The 20,704-nt window shown below is 44.0% G+C and overlaps 1 protein-coding gene across 1 annotated transcript in view; it reads left to right on the plus strand.

Moving 5' to 3' along the window:
- The window catches only part of RAP1GAP2 (RAP1 GTPase activating protein 2), a 120,681-nt gene that overhangs the window by 85,281 nt on the left and 14,696 nt on the right, over positions 1-20,704 (plus strand). Inside the window, exons 10-15 of the mRNA XM_075013339.1 lie at positions 1,942-2,042; positions 3,186-3,315; positions 5,219-5,374; positions 9,520-9,591; positions 11,930-12,016; positions 13,341-13,475. Of these exons, the coding sequence (XP_074869440.1) occupies positions 1,942-2,042; positions 3,186-3,315; positions 5,219-5,374; positions 9,520-9,591; positions 11,930-12,016; positions 13,341-13,475 (681 nt within the window). The remainder of the gene's footprint in view (positions 1-1,941; positions 2,043-3,185; positions 3,316-5,218; positions 5,375-9,519; positions 9,592-11,929; positions 12,017-13,340; positions 13,476-20,704) is intronic.

Raw genomic sequence — 20,704 nt, forward strand, 5'->3', positions numbered from 1 at the left:
CAGGTTCTGAACATCATCATCCTCTTTCACTCTCAAAGTCTGGGGCTAGTCAGATTCAGAAAGTCAGGTGATGGGCCTAACCGTGCAGCAAAGATGGAGCTGGGATTAAAAACTAGGGATGTCGTGTGCTGAGTTCATGTTGCTGCACTGTGGTTAGGAGTAGAGATGTGTAGGAAAAGGCTATCTTGTTCCAGGAGAGTTTTCAAAATTTAGAATATTTTTTCCCTAACTTGAAATGGAATGAAAAGTCAGAATCTCAATTTTTGTTTGTTTGTGGCTTTCTTTTCAAACCAATAATTGGACTATTTTTGGGGTGGGGAACAGGTTGATTGAAGTGGTTTGTTCCGATGTTTCATTTTGATTTGTATTTAACCTCACCCCAACTTGCATACTAAAAGCTAAAACTCCAAAATGAGCAGTTAGATTGACTCTAAAAAAATGAAATTTCATTTTGATGTCAAAATGGCCTGTTTCAAAAGTTCGGAAAGTTTTTCAAAAACTGTTTAGAACCATGAGATTTGTCCGTGCTGCCCCTTTCTTGCAAAGAGGCTTGATTTGATTATTTGAGTTTGGCCAGTGGAAAAAAATGTTGTGTCAGAAATTTCCCAACTAACTCTAGTTCTGAGGAAGAACTCCCAAAGAAATAAAGGCAAAAAAGTGCTCTCATGAGAAATATTGTGATCCCTTTACTACATTTACCCCCAACCAGTCATCCATCATCTACCCACAACCAATCCAGTTCTCAGAGTCCCATGCATTCGTTTTGTTCATTGTCCCTCATAACAGGAGAATCGTTACAGCTGAAACCAGCTCCCTGCAGCAAAAGCTGATACCCACGCTAGCTTCTCTGCTGTACTCTCTCCATGCTGCAGCCAGTAGGCGTGGCTTATGCAGGCCTGCTGAAGGGAGGCGGCAAGGGGGCAACTGCATTGGGCCCCACAATTCAAAGGTGCCCAAAGCTCCCTGCAGCTCCTATTGCAGCAGTGGCCATGGTCAGAGCCCTGGGCCCCTTAGAAATGCCATGGGAGCACCACTGTGCCGCTCCACATGGCTCTGAGAACAGGGGTGGGAGGGCCCAGCGCTATGCTCTGGACGGCACTAAGGGCTGACTGCCCTTGGTCTCACCTCATTTGCCTGAGGCTCCACCCCTTGTAAGAGCATGAAGCTAGACCTCACCACCCCCACGCCCCATACATAAATCCTTGCCTTGAGGCCTGCAGTGGCTGTCAGCCTGCTGGGCTTATCTACCCCACCACAGTCTACTCATTTGCTAGGTGGAGATTGTGCAACCTGAGCCTGACTCTGATCTGGGTTTACACCAAAGTTACTCCATTGATTTCAGTGGAGTTACCCTAATTTATGTTACCATGGCTATGTCTACACTAGCCCCAAACTTCGAAATGGCCATGCAAATGGCCATTTCGAAGTTTACTAATGAAGTGCTGAAATACATACTCAGCACCTCATTAGTGTGCGGGCGGCCGCGGCACTTCAGAATTGACGCGGCTCACCCCGACGGGGCTCCTTTTCGAAAGGACCCCGGCTACTTCGAAGTCCCCTTATTCCCATGAGCAGATAGGAATAAGGGGACTTTGATGTAACCGGGGTCCTTTCAAAAAGGAGCCCCGTTGGGATGAGCCGCCTCAATTTCGAAGTGCCGCAGCTGCCCGCACACTAATGAGGCGCTGAATATGTATTTCAGCACTTCATTAGTAAACTTCGAAATGGCCATTTGCATGGCCATTTTGAAGTTTTTGGCTAGCGTAGACACGGCCCATAAGTAATATCAAGGCCAGACACCAGGAATGCTGGTGTATAAGCACGTTATTACACTATCTGCCTCTTATTTTGATGAGTATTTAAACTTTCAGGCTGGCCCCTGCATCACTGGAGTGAAAACTAGCCTGAGTTTTTCACTTTACTTCTTGATGTGTTTTGCAGACTTTGGAGGAAGAGTTGTTTGGGAATAATGAGGAGAGCCCTGCTTTCAAGAACTTCTTGAACTTGCTAGGGGAAACCATAACACTCCAGGATTTCAAAGGGTGAGGAAAATAAAGGAAGCAGTTTTATAAGTAAATGTAGTAAAACACCATTTAAGGGGTACAAACATCCAAAAAAGAAACAGAAGTCACTTTGTTGCCGGACTGTGTTGTACAAACTAGAAACAAAAGGCCTTTTTTGTCCATTGGTATCTGAATGCATATTAGAGCAGCCCCAAGGCTACTCAGGAGGTCAGCCCTTCTCCAACAGATGCAGGTTTGGGGAACAGCAGGGGCTTGACCCTGCAAGTCCTCTTGTTTGCTTCGACAGGAGTTATGCATGCCTAAGGACTGCAGGATCAGGCCTCGATGGGCCTAGCAGGCTGATGCCCACATCACACTACCGGAAGTGGAACCAATTATTGGCTTTCTTGGCTGTCTCTGCAAAAAAGCTAAAGACTGAGCAGCCCATGGAGACTGAACGCACCCAAATTTTCATCATTTTTACTCCTAGCTGTGGGCCATGTTTTTTGTTTTTTTTAAAGTTTCTGAAGCGTTCTGATACTTCTGCTTTCACACAGCTTGGGGCTTCCAGGTTCAGACCATGACTAGGACAGGAAATGATTCTTGGACATGTCAGATAATTTGGCCAAACATCTGCTCTCAGACGCTTCTCTAAACTCCAAACCACTGCAAATTAAGCTAACATATATTCTGAGGTCCAGCTCGCTAATAATTACACTTATTATATATCAGCTAATTACCTGTAGAAATAACCAGGCATACCAACAGGTGAGGACAAAGGGGGCAGTTGCACAGGGGTCCAGCGTTTCAAAGGGCCCCTTCGGATGGCTGCAGTAGCACTGCTTTGCCACCCCATGTGGCTGTGAGGGAGGGACAGTGACACAATCTGAACTTCACTAAGGGCTGACTGACGTAGGCCCTGCCCTTTCTGCCCATGGCCCTGCTCCTTCCAGGGGTGCAGAGCTGGGCCCCCTTCCCACCTTGCCACAGGGCCCACGGTGACTCTCAGCCCCAAAGACAATGACTAACTATATAGGAAACATGGGCTAGTTTTCTGTGTCGCTAACTAGACATGGGTTCAGAAAATAATTGTCTCTCCTGTTAAATAATGTAACAAGCTGTTACTTTGAGTCAACATTCTGCTAGTACTCAGTTCTTCCCAACCTTTCCTTTTATTTGTAGTTTCCGAGGTGGCCTGGATGTAACACATGGTCAGACTGGTACTCAGTCGGTGTACACCGTGTTCAGAGACAGAGAGATTATGTTTCACGTCTCCACAAAGTTGCCTTTTACCGAAGGAGATACACAGCAGGTGAGAGAGAGAAAGACACAGAGAGAGAAACTGTTAAACAGAAAGGAACAGCTAACTATTAGAATCGCCAATGAAGTTTGGAATTATTAAATGGACATTGTGCATCCGGAATGAATGAAAAATTTTGCATTCATTTCCACTAGACACGTCTCACCTTTATTGGTACTACCTAGAAGAATCCCTAAATTCAAGCCCTTTGAGATGCGGGTGGTTAAGAAAGTTAAGGTTTTGGCTACATGCAGACTTGTACCCCTTTTACTATGGTTACGTCTACACTTACAGGAATATCAGTGTGCTGGCGGTCAAACTTCTGGGTTCAATTTAGCATGCCTAGTGGGACTGCACTAAATTGAACTGTCATGGTGCCACTGTTCACCCTGGTACTCCTCCTGGCAGTTGCAAGGAGTGAGGGAAGTAAATATGGGAGTTTCTCCTGTCACGCTCCCACTGTTTGGATGGCAGAAAAAAAAATCAATTTTAGATCCATCAACTCCAGCTACGCAATTCTCGTAGCTGGATTTGTGTGTCTAAAATTGATTTTGCCTCTTAGTGTAGACCTGGCCTATGTTATAGTTAAAATGGCCCAAAGCCCACTAGTTTGTGAATTGATGAAATTACATATCAGGAGTCAGGAGCTCCCGGCACGGGTGCCAAGAGTGGCAGATGAGGTGATTTTCATTGTCATGCGAGGTGGGAGCCCAACCCTACTGCTTCTTTCACATGCACTGGGAGCTTGCTTGAAGCCATGCTGCCAGTGGATTAACAAAAGACCAGCTAATGCTACCAACCACCATCTGAATAGTAAAGTTCTGCATCTTTATTTTTTTATTAATGAAGCTGTTGTAAATAGGACTATTAGTGACCTTTAAAAACTATCACCGGCACTCAGACCATACATAGAGGACAAAAAGTCAAATTTCGGCACTCCGCCTCAGAATGGTTGCTGAGCCCAGTTGTATACGTATAAAGGTGCCATAGATCAGTGTAGCTTACTCCTGAGCAGGAACGGGAATGAGCTATATTGGTAAAGCATACCTTTATACGAGTATATCTGTGCTCACATGAGGGGTTGTACTAGTATAAGTATTTTGGTAACCCATCAAACCTTCAGCTGACTGAGTTAAATTGGTACAATATGTGTCAATCGGGCCTAAGTGATTTTCCTTAAATGTTGAGCAACAGAGATTTAGCAGAATAAAAAAGCAGTCCAGTACAGTCCAGTAACACTTTAAAGACTAACAAAATAATTTCTTAGTCTTTAAAGTGCTACTGGACTGCTTTTTTGTTTTGATAGTATGTACACTAGCACGGCTATCTCTCTGTTACTAGAGATTTAGCAGGTGTTGTTGAGTCTAATCTACAAATCCCTGCAGGTTTTTGACCCAATGAAATTAGTGATCTTACAATTTTCAGTCTTTAGTGGCTAAAGTTGGACATCTAAATTATTAGCAAAGCATTTTTAGCTTCATTTTCTGGGCTGTTGGGAGCTATGGAGGCTGTTTCAAATCAAGCTACTTATTGAGAGGCCTAAACATGAATTTAGGGAATTGAAATAATAGATTTTAAGGCCTGAAAGGCCATTATGAACATATAGTCTGACTTTCTTCATAATAAAGGCTACAGAACCTCACCCAATAATGTCTATATTAAGCCCATAACTTCCCTTTAAGCTATTGCCTATGAGAGAGAGAGAGAGAGAGAGAGAGAGAGAGAGAGAGAGAGATCCAGTCTTGATTTAAAGTCTCCAAGGGACGTAGAATACACTCTGTCTTAAGTTCTAGTTGTGGGCACCCCACTTTGAAACCTTTGGTCTAAATAATTGCTCATACGAAGTGGATATCTGTTTCCAGGAGACATGTGAATGACTCATTTTAACTCCCAAATGTTTATACCTTCCATTCAGCTCCAGAGAAAAAGACACATTGGTAATGACATAGTGGCAATTATATTTCAAGAAGAAAACACTCCCTTTGTCCCAGACATGATTGCCTCGAATTTTCTGCATGCATACATTGTTGTGCAAGTGGAGAACCCTGAGACCGACAGTGAATCCTATAAGGTAAGAGGATTCTGAAAATTAAAACTACTGAATGTTGGTTCTGTGAGCCCACCTGAAATCTGACAATGAATGGCTGTTCTCATGCTTAAGAGCTTGCCAGTTTTAACTTGGATAAATAGATTAGGGCTCAGATGCTGTGAAGACTGCAGAGTGCTTAGTTTTCTGTATTGTGATTGACAATTTACCATATATGTATGTAAATCTTTAAAAGATTTAGGGCCTTGGTTACCTTGCTATAAGGCTTATCCAAAACCCATTAAAATCAATGGGAAAATATGGTATGCCCTGGTATTTCCTTATATTGACTATAGGAAATATCTTGATATGCGTAAATACTAAAGAAAAGCTCCTGGGTATGTAAGGCCTTCATCCTGCAAGTTTCTCCACTGAACTGGTCCTATGGACCCATCCAGGAACACAGAGAAAGAGCAAGTTATACAGTAAAAACATAAAAATGGCCATAGTGGGTCAGAACAATGGTCCACAAAGCCCAGTATTGTATCTTCTGACAGTGTTAAGTGCTAGTTGCCTAAGAGGGAATTAATAGAATAGGGTAATTATTGAGTGATCTGTCTCGTGTTATCCAGTCCTAGCTTCTAGCGGTCAGAGATTTAGGGCATGTCTTGTACCCACTGGATTGATGGGCAGCAATCAACCCAGCAGGCATCGATTTATCATGTCTAGCATAGATGCAATAAATCAACTGCCAAGCACCGTCCCTTGACTCTGATACTCCAGCAAAACAAGAAAAGTAAGCAGAGTCAACAGGAGAGAATCAGCTGTTGACTTACTGCTGTGAGGATACCACTGTATGCAGACCTAAGTATGTCAACTTCTGCTACATTATTCACATAGCTAAATTGCATAGCTTAGGTCAGTGACTTGCGGTAGTGTAGATAAGGGCTCAGTGACCTACAGAGCATGTGGTTACATCTCTGACTATCTTGGCTAATAGTCATAGTAATTGAAATAGAAATTATATATTCAGGGACAATCTGCAGTAGGAATTCACTGTCAATAGCTTCATATGTGTCACTGGAGCTATGACCATTTACATCTGCTGATGATCTGGCCAATGCTCTCTATGGTCTGTAATCAGGAAGTGTTTCCTATTCCAGAAGGCTCTTAAGCACACTTATTTTAAAGCATATGGGAACTAAGCACATGGTTCAAATTTAACCACTTGCTTAGGTTCTTTCCTCTGTGTCTGCCTGAAAAGAGACAGCTATGTCAATCAACAATTAATCTTTCCTGCAGTAAAAATTATGAGTAGTTTGAAATATGTGAAATTGGCATATGCCTCAGATTTATGGACAATATATAAGTAGTTCACAAACAGTTTCTCCTTCTGTGGGCTACATATATATATTTCCTATTTGTTTTTATACTGTGTATACATATAAATAGTTAAGCTTCATAAATAATTATATATATATATATATATAATTTTATATATAATTATTATTATATAGTTAAATATAATACAGATAAATGTACAGTATGTAATTTAACTCTAATAGTATGCTAATTATAAATGGAGGATATTAAATTAGTATGCTATTTAGTTTTTTAATTTGTCTTGCAACATTTAAATTCTGTACAGTTTCAAATGTACACAGAATAAAAATAAAAATATATTATATGTATAATTTTTAAAATTCAAAATACATTGCTTGAAGCTATGAGCAAAACCAGAATTCATATGAAACTAATTAAAAACTAACTAGAGTTAACCATAAAGTGAATGTGTTTACTGCAGGAATACATTATTAGCCTTGCAGTGGGTACATTGCTAAGGCGAGAGTCACCTTTGTGTAAGCTTTTAGGTAAATATTTGCGCTTGTAAAGGTGATCTGACTGGTAATGTTACAATGGAACCTGAGTGTTTTCTATCCAGAGGCCAGGGAACATGCAAAACAATTACTGCAAAGACCCTGGCTGGAAGTGTGCTGAGGCAGGGTAATGCTAGAGACAGAGTCCTGAGCCTGTAGTTACAGTTTCGTAGAGTCTCTTCCAGGTAGAACCTGGGTAGTGAGACCTGGGGTTCGGGATACAAGGCAGCACTAGTTGTGTTAGATGTCTGAGGGCTAGAGAACCGGAGTAAACCACAGGGGCTGTATGTGTGCATCTGCCTCAATAAAGAATACACTTTATATTCCTCACAGTTAGTCCTGTCCCCTCATATCTCTCAGATGCAAAGGTAGAATAAGTACTCAAAAAGTTACTTGAGTAACAGTGCAGCTGCTTTCACTACCAGATACTTGAGTACAATCAAGATCTGACGCATGTGTACTTTTACTCAAGTAGTTTCCCAGAGGGACACTGGTGACTTGTATTTCAGCACACCCCCACAAGCAGCTGTGCTTTTACTCGAGTAACTTTTGGGGTGCTTTTTTCCCATCTGCTCAGATGGGATTTCAGTATCTCTGTTACTCCATTTCAATGCACTTCCTTGGGCTGCGCCACGGATCCTTCATGAGAGCATTGTTGAAACAGCTCACAATGGGAACTTAGAGGTGAATCAGTAATCTCGTTCTGCATGACAATGTAAAAAGGGATTTGCTTCCTGTTTCATCTTAGCCTTCTGGCTGTTAAGGGAGGAGTCTGACTGTTACAACTTTCACATAGAAATGTGGTTTCTACCCCACCCCACCCCACCTGGTTAGGACTGTCAGTTCCTCTTGTTTTCTGCGCATGCTTCCAGATTGTGACTGAAATGTGAAAAGGACACTTGCCTTGTGCAATGAGCTGCTTGTTCTGCACTCTTCATGCTCCTTGGCTAAGCCAATGAGTTTCTTTGGCTTGTAAAATGGAAGAGTTAAATATATTAGAACTTAAAGGGGCATTTAACAAGAGAACCAACCACGCAAATTAAATCATCCAAATGGAAACATAATTTCACAACATCAGGCCTTAACCAGCTAGTCTGCCTCAGTGACTTCAGGTCTGGCAGTAGCAAAGTAGGATTGATTAGATTTGTACTTTTCCTTGCTCCATGTCCAAATTGCCACCCAATTTGATGGCAAATCTGTCTAAAGTTTACTCAGATCCATCTTTATGCCCTATTTAACTCTTCTAACAAGTTGGCTGATTGCCAGAGCACTGCAGACATCAGGAGCGGGCGAGACAGTTAAAGGCACAGGTGGTGTCTTGTCAGATGGAAAGCTAAAATTATCCGCTGGTGTGGTACATTAGCCTGTTCATACGAACAGATGCACTCTAAGTAAAGTCAAAATCTCACACCGTCCCTCTCTTTCTGTGTTGGGCTGGGGGGACGCCAGCAGAGGCGAGGTGAAGGGTAACGTTGTAAACCCCTGAGACAGGGTTATTACTAATTCTCTGTTGTTTGAACAGTGGCCAGGCCGACAGGCCCCACTCAGGGATCAGGGCCTCTTTGGTGCTAGGCTTTGTAAGCAAGATGACCCATGCACCTGAAGAGTTTACCCCCTAAGAGCAAGTGATTATCAAACCCAGATCAACTGCGTGGAAGGCAGCTACGCTCACCAGTATACCACCACGACAGATAGAGAGAAAGCCTACAGGAAACACTAGCCTCTACCCACAGTGTAAGACCTTACCATTGCCCCTAAAGAGCTTACAGGCTAAACAGGAAAAGTGAACCAGGGGGATAGCTCAGTGGTTTGAGCATTGGCCTGCTAAACCCAGGGCTGTGAGCTCAATCGTTGAGCAGGCCATTTAGGATCTGGGGTAAAATGGATTTTTTAAAAAAAGAGGGGGATAGTGCTTGGTCCTGCCAAGAAGGCAGGGGGCTGGACTAAATGACCTTCAGAGGTCCCTTCCATCTCTATGAGATGTGTATCTCCATCTGTCATAAGCACAGAGGTTTGCTCAACTTCATATATCAAATCCAAGACCAAGCTGGGCATAAAACCCAGGTCACCTGGCTCCCAGTTGAGTGCTTCAGTGCTTCCCTTGATCACAGCATTGTATCTCTTAAGTGGGCTGGGCTGTAATGCAGTGCATTTAATGTTTGCACACTTGGCCTTGTAACATCCCTGGTATAAGGAGTCTTGCTGCCAAGGTACTCCAAGCAAAATGAATACTCTGGTCATGACCAATATGTTGTTGTGGCACCCATGGGTTCAGGCAACTCACATATTCTTGTTTTTTTCTGTTTCCAATAGGTATCGGTCACTGCCAGGGAGGATGTCCCATCATTTGGCCCTTCTCTGCCAAGCCCACCGATATTTCAAAAAGTAAGGAGCCTAATAGGAAGCGCAACCAAGCAGGTTGTGGGGTATTTTTTTTTAAAAAAAAAAAACACTATCCACCCAAACTGTCTCAAAATGCACCTGTTTCCTATCCACTGTATATCTGAGAGTTTGCTGTCTGTCTGTCTGTCTGTTCAAGCACTCCACCTAAACAGTCAGAGCTAGGACCACCAAATCTGGAGTGAAAGGGGCTTGCTGGGGACATGCCACCCCGGAACTATCCAGCCCCAAGGCTCCCACCCTCAGCTGCCCTATAGGGAGGGCCAGGGGACTGAACCCCCCCAGTTTGTATAGGGATATTGCTGCCTGTTTCCCTTTGTCAGGCAGTGAGGGGAAAGCGCATAATTTGCTGCATTCCTCACTCTGGCTGGGGTGTGCAGGGGGCAGACAAATCTGGACCTTTCCCTGGCTGTGCCTACTGGAGTTGCAGCAGCTATGGAGGGGCACTTCTCACCTGGCCCCAGGCTGCTGCAGTGACAGAGGACTGGGGTTGTCCTCTCTCCCTAGGCAGCCACATACAGCACCCCTCATCTCCATCCCCACCCCAGAGCAATGATTTCAATGAAGCCTGGACATTTTCCTTTTCTTTTTCACCTCTCCCCCGCAAAAAAATTAATTGAGTTAAGGGCCTGAGCAAGACCAGGTAAATCTTAGAGGGTAAAATACAGTAGGACAGTGATCAGAGCTAGAGCAAAGCCTTAGAGCCTGATCCTCCACTGGTGCAGATCAATCAGTGAGTGAAACTATGCTGAGTTACATTTGCTGATGATCTGGCCGATGCAGGTGCTGAATGCAGGCAGTTTGAAGGAACAGTAAATTATGAAACTTTGACCAGTGTTCCATGTAAGATGAATAGTTTGGTAGCCGCCCAGGAGAGATTTAGATGCCACCCAGCTGATTAGCAGAGCACCCACAGCATGCAGCATGTGTTTCTCTACTGGAGGTGCACAACCATACATGCGTCAGTGCACATAACAAAATCTATTCTACCCATGGATGGAAAGAAATTAGAAGGAACACTGCCTTTGACCTTTCAGGATTTGGGAAAAATCCCGAGTGGCAAATGAAAATGAATTTGGCAGGAGGATCTCAATCTAGTTAGTTTAGATCTACTTTATGTTTAATTTCCTATTTAAAGATGATTTCCAGTGTATCCCACACTATATCTTTGTGTACATAAAATCAGACACTTGTGTAAAACTGTCATGTCATTTCCAGTACAGCACTATGGCCAGATCTGAAGAAGTGGGTCTGCTCCATGAAAGCTCATCACCTAATAAATTATCTTGTTAGTTCTTAAAGTGCTACATGACTGCTGTTTTGTTATGTAAAAGTTTGTTTCCTTAAGTACGTGCTGTATTTAAGGAAATGCTTAATATAAAGGGTGCATGTGTGAAGATCAGCACAAGCCCTGGGTTCAAACTAAGGCTTAAATTGGATTTAATTGCATGTTTGGACCTTGTGCTGTCCCCCTGCACAGGGGTGAATTCCATCCCAGTGGCACCCACTTTTTCCAGTAGAATGAATAGCTCCTTTGAGACAGTAGGTGGTGCCATTTTCCCTCAGAGTCACTGATGAGCCAATGCCCAGCATCCTATTAATAATATCTGGCTCTTATATCTATCACTTTTCATCAATTGATCTCACAGTGCTTTACAAAGCAGCTCAGTATCACTGGCCCCGATTTCCAGATGGGAAAACTGAGGCACAGAGAGATAAAGTGACTTGCTCAAGGAGAGCAGTGGCAGAGTCAGGAGTTGCACACCTGTTTCTTGAGGCCTAACCCAGTGCTTTGTGCACTGGGCCATGCTGCAGCAGTGAAGTGTTTTCTTTTCAGGTGGGACCAAGACATTCTGACACCCCTATTTCATGCCCATAAAGACACTGTGGCTGTTCCTTTCAGAGGATGGTTGTTATTAGGTGTCTCCTCCCCACCTTGCCTTTGCCCAGGCTGGAAGGAAGGAATGCTGATTTGGTCAGGTCTCAGATCCAACATAGCTGAAAATAGTAAATCACAATGGATCTTTGGGACAGATTTGTAACTTGTCACTAATACTAAAGCACCCGGGGCCTGGATGTGATATTTTGTGATGTATTTGCTGGCATGGAGGATTATGGAAGAGTCAGGTACTGCAGGCTATGTCTACACTACAGAGTTATTTTGAAATATCCTATTTTGGAATAACTCTGCTACACACAAAATGCATTTTGAAGTAACACCCAGCTATTTTGAAGTAGCATTCCAGACGCATATTGTAGACGTAGCTTCAGAGTATTAAAGCAGCTTTGATTTACTAACCTGGCTTCACTTACCCCTTCCTAGAATGCAGAGTTCAGGGAGTTCCTGCTTACCAAACTCATCAATGCTGAAAATGCTTGCTGCAAATCTGACAAGTTTGCGAAGCTGGAGGTAAGGAGAGTAAATAATCTCTTTTTCTCTTTCCCTGGTATCTCCCTCTCATGCTTCCCTCCCTCACCACTGTCCTCTCTTTGGGGCCAGGCACAAAGACAGAGTAAGGCTGGAAGCGACTGGTGTATGAATGGAGGAAGTTCTTATCCATCCACCTCCCTGGGCTGCCATGTCCCAGTAAAATGTCTAGGTCAAAATTTTCCTTGGGAAAGTAGAACCTCATCCCTTACCAAGTAACGCCTTAATTAAGGGACATTTTCTAAGTGACCCTCTGTGTAGGTGCCAACCCCCGGTGCAGGGCATGATGGGAACATGTCTCCCCAGTGTTTTACTTCTCAATGTGATACAAACCCTGAGACATTTGCAAGCCCCTCTCCCCTCCCTGCAGCTTTTTTACATGGCCGAGCTTTTGTTCAGCCCTCAGTTCTCCGCTGCCATACTGTAATGTAGTGTGGGTTCCCACCCAGCAGTGCTGATAATGTTCTCAAGCCACAATCTGAACCAGGTGTATTTGGTCTCAACAGAAGCTAGTCCTGCATTCTCCCTCAGGCAGGAAAGGGGGTTACAAATTATGCTGCTGTGAACTATGAATGTCCTGCAGAATCTATTTGACCGTAAGGGATTGGGGGTGTGTGATTTATGAGCAGATCCTGAGGGAAATGGGCTTGTTTAGTCCACAGAATACAAAAAAGAGGTGGGGGAGGGATTTGACAGCAGCCTCCTTCTACCCAAAGGGGGAGTCCAAAGAGGATGGAGCCAGGCTATTCTCAGTGGTGACAAATGACAGAACAAGGAGCAATGGTCTCAAGTTGCAGTTAGAGGTCTCAGTTGGCTATCAGGAAAAACTATTTCACTAGGAGGTAGTGAAGTGCGTTATTTAGGGAGGTGGTGGAATCTTCATCCCTGGAGGTTTTTAAGGCCAGGTGTAGCAAAGCCCTGGCTGGAATGATTTAGCTGGGGTTGGTCCTGCTTTGAGCAGGGGGTTTGTTGGACTAGATGACCTCCTGAGGTCTCTTCCGACCCTAATATTCTGTGATTCTATGTCCTAGACTTTATTACCTCATCTAATTGAGCTGGCTCAGCCCATCAAGGCAACCAATGGAAGAGCGACCACAGGTTTTTGCTAGCTGTGCAATTTGTAGTCCCATTCACCATACATTCAGATGCTGTTGCAATGAGATCCTGATCCCGTGACTGCCTTTTGCTTGAGGAGATGATATCCACTGCACAGAGCCATTGTTGCATCATTGTTCCCTGGTTCTGCACCAAGAGACAGTCGAACCAATTCACACACCACCAGCTATGTCCCTTTTCATTCTTTCAGGACCGGACACGAGCTGCATTGCTGGACAACCTCCATGATGAGCTCCATACCCACACTCAGGCAATGCTCGGTCTGGGGCCAGAGGAAGACAAGTTTGAGAACGGAGGTCATGGAGGTTTCTTGGAATCATTTAAGGTACTTACCTATCACTTCACTATCAATAGAATGGGCTATGGCTAGGGCCCAGTGTGCCCCAGAGTGAGGGAAGATTAGGTAACCCAAGCTGATCCAAAGAGTGTCTTGCAAGAAAAGGTTTCAAAGCATGATCTGGGGACCAGGCAAAAGACCTTTTTGCAAAAGTTCCAATCCAGCAACGTACTTTTAGAACACGCTTAACTTAGGACATACGAGTAGCCCAATGGAAGTCAATGGGAATATTTTCATGCTTAAAATTAAGCAGATGCTTAAGGGTGAGGGTGGATAGAAACCTATATCAAGGAACCCCTCCTCCAGAGCATTCGTGTGTTCCTTTACCCGCAACAGTGCCAAACTGCTCATGCCTTCTTGAAAGATTGCCAGTAGTACATGGGGTGAACACACAGAATTCCGTGACAAATGCCCATTGTGACCTTCTTTGCTCGAAGGGACATCCTGCAGGCTGCTTTCCAACTTCATTGACTGCTTTTGTCAGCAGATGCTTTCACTGCATTGTCATATGCCACCAGGCCATGGCTCTGCAGAGGCGGGATAGGAGGCATGCTAAGATGTTGCTTCTGAGCTGATGAAGTAAAGGGGTGTGCTGGCACTCGGTAGCTGCTGCTATTCAAATAAAAAACAAGATGGAAGGTGGAGACAACCGGGGAAGAGAGCAAGAAAAAGTTTCCAGATCCCACAGATGAGTCTGGTGTAAATGCCCAACAAGAGTTAGGGATGGATAGATAGAAAGGGGGAAGGAGAAGAAGAAAATGCAAAAGGCTAAAGAATAGTGAGAGAAGAGGACAGAGTGAAATGCTGAAGCCTTGTCTACACTAACCCCACCATAATCTAATCTACAGAACTCCAGCGGGGAGGGTAGTTGAAGTAGATGTATTTACTGTAGTGTTTTATGTGTGCTAAGGTTGGCGGGGGGCCGGTCTCCCATCAATGCTTGCTACGCTGCTTATCTTGGTGGAGTGTCGGCGTGTATGGGAGAGCACTCGGAGATCAATTTATTACATCTAAGGAGGCATGATAAATCGACAGCCGGTGGATTGATTGCTGCAGCGTTGATCCCCAGTGTAGTGGAGACAAGCCCTGAGTGACCACACAGGGGATTAATTGTTGGGCAGAACTGGATTCCTAATAATGGTGGAACAGAAATATAATCAGTGCTTTGGGGAGATCCCTAAAGTAAGGAGACTGTCTAGTAAGAGCAGTATCTCTTGGACAGGCTCCATAGCAAAAGAAAAGAGAGCGTGGCAGGATGTGCTTCCATGGGTGCACATAACGCCAGCTATACTGGGACACTGTGAGTGTGGAGGCAGCAGGCACGTTTGTTGCTATAGCTTATTCTACCCTCCCTGAGTGAAATAAGGCATGTGGGCAAAAGCACGGTTTTGCTGGCATAACTGCGTCTATGTGAGAGGCTTTTGCCAGCACAGCTACGTCTGTCAGGGATCACATCTCATCATGTTGCAAATGACAGCTGTGCTGGGAAGGGTTTGTAATGCAGACCTGGTCAGACACCAGAAGATAGGAAAATAACAACTGATTCGAATGAGAGCTGATGCAGACAGTGTGAAGAACCCAGGGCTACTTCAAACCCAGCAGGCTATTGAGTGACATTGTTCGCGATTAGTGAAACACAACGTTAGCAGCACTGTGCAGAATCCAGAGGCTCACGCTGTTTCAAGGCAACCTTCAAGGCACATGTTCTGGGATCCCAGTTCTTCAGACACCCACATCTCTCTCTCTAGAGGTCACCCCAGCTTTATCTTCGAGCTCTGGCAGTGTGGATGGTGTCAGTCTTTCAGGACTGGGAGTGCCCCTTGTACAGCAAGTCCTGTCTGTTTCCTGCATCAGAAAGAAGGTTGTGAGTCAGTTTAAACTCAGGCTGTTTATCCCAACATCCTTTCTTTGTTGGCTGCTCTCTGGAGAATCCAGTCTGAGCCAGAACCTGTAAGTGTTTCTAGGAGGTGGTACACAGAGGGGTTTGCAGCCTGGCTGATTTGCTTTTAATCACCACTCAGCATTCTGAGTTCCTGGCAGAGCTGTGCCAGCCCTTCCCCCTGGAGTAGAAAGCACTCATAGCAAAATCACTCTTGTAAATTAATGGCCCCAAAAGATACCGTGTGGCGTTGCAATATTGGTCAGACGTCATAGAGATTTGGAGTCAGATGGGCCTGTTCAGATTCTGGCAGGGCTCAGACAGGGATGTGCCTTTCTGGCTGTAAGGGTGGCACAGGGAATACAGAGGGCCTGGGTGGGGAGCACGTAGTATTCCTGGGAAAAAGCTGCCAAGCGGGTGGGGGCTGCCACAGAGCTGAGTCATGAGGTCGCACAGCTAACAATTGGCATCCAGCCACGGGCTGACTGGGTTGTTCTAATAGGCCACAGGGAGTCCCCTCTCAGCACATGTACTGTGGGATAACTGGAAGCGTGTGTTTTCCCGATTGCTGTTCGTAAGCATACGGCTTGCTGAACAAGGCCGAGATCCCAGTACTATTATCCTGCTCCCTTGTTGCTAATGCTCATGGCCTGTAGGCCTCGACCCGCCTCCTAGCACTTCAGAGGGAAAGGAAAAGAAGAGGGGAAGATGCAATCAAAACCATAAGCAGCTGCTCCCTGTCTAGTCTGTGACGGTCAGCTGTTCACGCAGCTTTTGTTGCTTGAGGCTTTAGACTTTTAGGTGGGTGTCTCCAACCTGTATAGACTCAAAACTATTGATTTATTTTTAGGTAATGCAAAGTCAGCAGTAACGACTACCAGAGACGGCAGATTTTTTGTATGTTATGGTGGTCCTTCAGTCTTGTCCTGAAAATGTTCAAGTTAAGATGTTTACACCTAATTTTAATCTTGTTCGTGCTGCTTTTACACTCGTGTAACTCTGCTGACTAGAGCCTTGCACCAGTGCAAAGCAGATTTCATGTACCATGCGACTATGAGCACAAGAACTACATCAGATGTAAAGATGATATAAACTGGAGTGGTAATTAGGGCAGTAGACATGTCTGTGTGTCTTGTTGGGTGTCCGGAATGTTTTTCTCAGAGCAATCATGCTATATCTGATCTCTGTCCTCCTCTGCAAAGGAAATCTGCATAACTTTCAGAAGATGAGCCTGGAAGCTTAAATTCATAACCTTTGCTAGATGCTAAATATCACAGACTGAAGAGAGGTGTTGGATTTATGGCTTATTGCAGCAATCTAACTATTACAGCAATCTAACTAACTAATCTAACTAAGGCTAGAGCCACACTACAGCAGAAGGTTGTTGGGCTCAGGGTTGATCTTCCGGGGTTTCATTTTGTGCTTGCGCAAAATGATGCTCCCAAGGGTCAACATAGACCCCCTCTACTCCTTGCGAGAGGTGAGGAATAAGAAAGGTTAAAGGGAGAAATGTTCCCATCGACCTTCTGCCATGTGGACAGATGTGAAAGGTGACCATGGATAAATCGATTTTAGCTATGCAATTGGTGTAGATAAAATTGCATATCAATGGTCGACTTCTATGTCTAGTGTAGGCATAGCCTAATCTCCCCCTCTTTCCTTGTCCTTGTTTCCCTCTGCTCTTCTCCCTGTGACTAGAGAGGTGTTAATGGACCATTTCTCCTTGAATGGTCCCTTGAAATAGGTATTAACTTCACTCTGCCTTGTATTTAGCTGTGACCCCCGCAAAGAGCTCTGTGTAAGCATGAAACTCTTCCCAGCACAAATGGGTCCAATGTATTACCTCACGTGCCTGTCACTCAGAAATTAAGACACACAAAATTAATGGACAGTTTTGAAACTTTTGGCCACAATCACTCTGGGTCATGGATTCTGATTTCACACCATTTTTACATGGGCATAACTCCACTGACTTCATGGAAATTACTCCTGAAATTGGAATCAGACTACGTCTTATTTTCCCCATCTGTAATAATATTTCCTTGCCTGTCTCCCAAGTGTAGGTGAGGTTTCATCAGATGATAATGATACTGTGTTTCGAAGATGTGAAGAACTGTACAAGTGCTAAACCTTGTTACTCATGGGTTATGTCTACACAGCAGCGTCATTTCAGAATAAGCTATTCCGGAAGAGTATTGAACTAGCGCTTGGCTATTTTGAAATCGAGCATCCACACACAATAGAGCCTGTTTTGGATTAGAGCCCCTGGAAGCAAGAGCACTTATTTCAAAATAACCCCTATTCTCTCTCTATACAACCCCTACTCCGAAAAACCTGTTTCAGAATGGAGGCTATTCCTTGTAAAAGGAGGTTACAGAATTTGAAATAAGCCGTCCGCTGTTTCAAAATTATTTCAAAACAGCAGTTTTGCTGTATACACGCAAGGTTATTTCGGAATCGCACCTGTTATTCCAGAATAACTTCACTGGGTGGACACACCCATGTAGAGCAGGAGTGAGCAAACTTTTTACATCAGGCCCCACTTTTCGTCCCTGAAATTAGCATAGTCATCCCCAGCAACCTACATAGTGTAAACCAAACCAATGGAAATTTCAATTATATTCATATGAAAAAACCACTTCTGGCACGGGTAAGAAAATAAGTCTGTAGAATGGAAAAACTGCATTAATCAGTCTAGCAATGTGAACACACGTACATAAAAACAGTAACAGATTTCAACATTTTTAATGGGAAGGATGAGCCTGAGACCCAGCAGCTGATCATGCTGCACCCCACTTATGAAATTTCACCCCCCTGAGGGGACCTGCCCCCCACTTAGCACACCCCGATGTAGAGTGTTGTAAGTTAAAAACACACAGCAATCCTCTAATCTTATTTTCTGCCCCCCACAGATCATGTCTGTTAGATTCACTCTCCAAAAACAAAATCAGCAATTGTTTATTGTAGACCAGTGTTCCCTGTAAGCCATGCACTTGTGCAGCCATTCAGGGGAGATTCACATGCTGCCCAACTGATTAGCCAGAGTACCCAGAGCTGGGTGTTTTGTTTCTACTGGTGGTGCACATTTGCACATGCCTTGGTGCATGCATAAAATGTATTCCACATCCGAAAAGGAAAAAATCTACACATGTATGGGGAAGGTGAGAAGGAACATTGCAACAGACCCACTAAAAGTTATTCAGAACATCACTAAAATGGCTCATTTTTTAGACACATTTATGTCAAGAGATTTTTGAGATATTCGTGTTGCATGGTATTTTTGCCTATAAGAAAGTGGACTTTATTGCTCTTTTGGCATTTCAGGGTCACCCACTGCATGTGATGAACTCAGCTGCCACAGTAATTTTGCGTTTGCCTTGTTACCTTTGGACAGCACTGCTGATCTGCCTGATAGCTTATTTCCTTCCCAGTGTGTTTCCAGTGTAAATATAAAATGAGAGGAGAAATGGTAAATCGAGCGGCTGTGGGTGAACGTGGGGAGACGGGAAGGAGGAAAGAAATTAGACATGTTTGTTCTGTTTTTCTCCTGTGCCACACTTGCTTTCCTACTGCTCATCAGGTGTCAGAGCTGCATGAGTTTGCTGGCTTTTGTGACGGGAGACTGGTTGCTTTTAGCCCCTCACCATGCAGCCAATGTTCTCTCCTTCCCAGTGAAAGCAAATGAATCCTTTCACACCTTTCTCTCCCCAGGGTGACAAGAATTTCAAACAAATCTTTTGCTGGCACAATTTTCAACTCATTGTGGCCCACTGGCCAAGCTAAGGTGTAAAGGATCATGGACTCAAATCCCCCCCCCAAAAAAAAAACCATGTAGGTAGCTAACACCTATTGAAACCCACAGGACTTAGGTGCATTCAGGTGATTCCAATTGGAGTTAGCACTTAAATGTCTATGAGGAGCTTTGGCATGTCCTTCTTCCCAAGCCACCAGGCTTTGAGTCCATGTAGAGAAGAAGTACCCCCTCCTTCCAGGAGTTCACATCACCACCCCCAGGAGATATTCCTTATCCTTACTTGCCTGTCAGGCCACCTTTGAGCCTGCTTTTCCCTGGCCCTGCCATAGGCACCTTTCCTGGTTCCCTCTCAGCTGCAAACCCAGTTCAGGTCTTCTCCAGGTGCTGCTCACTTTGTCTCTCAAGAAACCATCAGCAGGCTGCTGTCCTGTCCAGCTCTAGCTTCACACTGGCTTGGCTTTCCTGTCCTTGCCTAGTTGGTCCTGTGGTGGGATGAGCAGCACAGAGCAGAGCTGCTAGTGGCACTTGAAGGCCCAGCTCACTGTGGGGCACCTTTCATGTCAATACAAACCAAGTGGTACAAGTCCCAGATCAGACACTGGGGATCTGGCTTGTTAAAATGACCAGTGTGAAAAATACACCAGGCAGCATTCAAGATTTTAAAGCGTAATATGTTTATTTCTAGAAATCATGGGTTAAGAATATTCATTACTAATGCCAGCCCCAGTGTGCGCATAGTTATAACGATGCCAGTAACTATATTGATGAACCCTCAGTATAGATCCATGTTATGTCAGTAGAAAATTATGTCTGGAAAGCTTACACCTTAAGACACACAAGTAGTCTTGGCAGAATTCGATTTTTGCTTTGTATAATTAACAGATAGTATTGATTCTAAAGCTTTTTTGTTTAAATATTCCAAGTTGTATGAAAGTATTGATTTGAAGCTGTTTTATCAATTTAAATTTTCACAGCTGCACAAAATTACAGGGGAGTCAGATGCAGACGGCATGGGGAGGCAGAGTCACACAATTATTTAATGAAAGGAGACACTTAGTGTCCAAAAAATTAAAGCTTTATAAAAGCAGTAATATTTGCTGAGACACAGTGGACTAATTTTTAACCCGATACACCTAGAATTAAGCATGGTACTCCATCACCAATTCAGAGAAGAATGGGCCATACCATGTTTTTTCCTGCCTCAATCCTGCAAAGTATTAATCACATGCTTAACTTTGCTTCAAGTGAGTAGTCCCATGGGAACTTCACACAGGGTGCAAAGCTGAGAGAGAGAGTGCATGTTTGCATGCATGTAAGGTGAGGCCTTAATGTTTATGATCCCTAATGAAAAACCTGGAAGAAACGCTAACGTTTTGTCGATGGGGAATGCTGAATGAACCAGTACAGTAATGAGCTGAGCCAGGACTTTATGTGAATGGATGGTACACAGAGAAAGTTATTTGATATGGATCATAAAGACAACTGTCAGTTATAAGAATTAATTTTGTTTTCAAGTATTGTTCATGTATATGCATCATTCATAATAAACAAAACTTTGTGGATTTATGCTTTGTCTTGATCTGT

This window comes from Carettochelys insculpta, chromosome 19 (genome assembly GCF_033958435.1).
Source record: "Carettochelys insculpta isolate YL-2023 chromosome 19, ASM3395843v1, whole genome shotgun sequence".
Taxonomy (NCBI): domain Eukaryota; kingdom Metazoa; phylum Chordata; order Testudines; family Carettochelyidae; genus Carettochelys; species Carettochelys insculpta.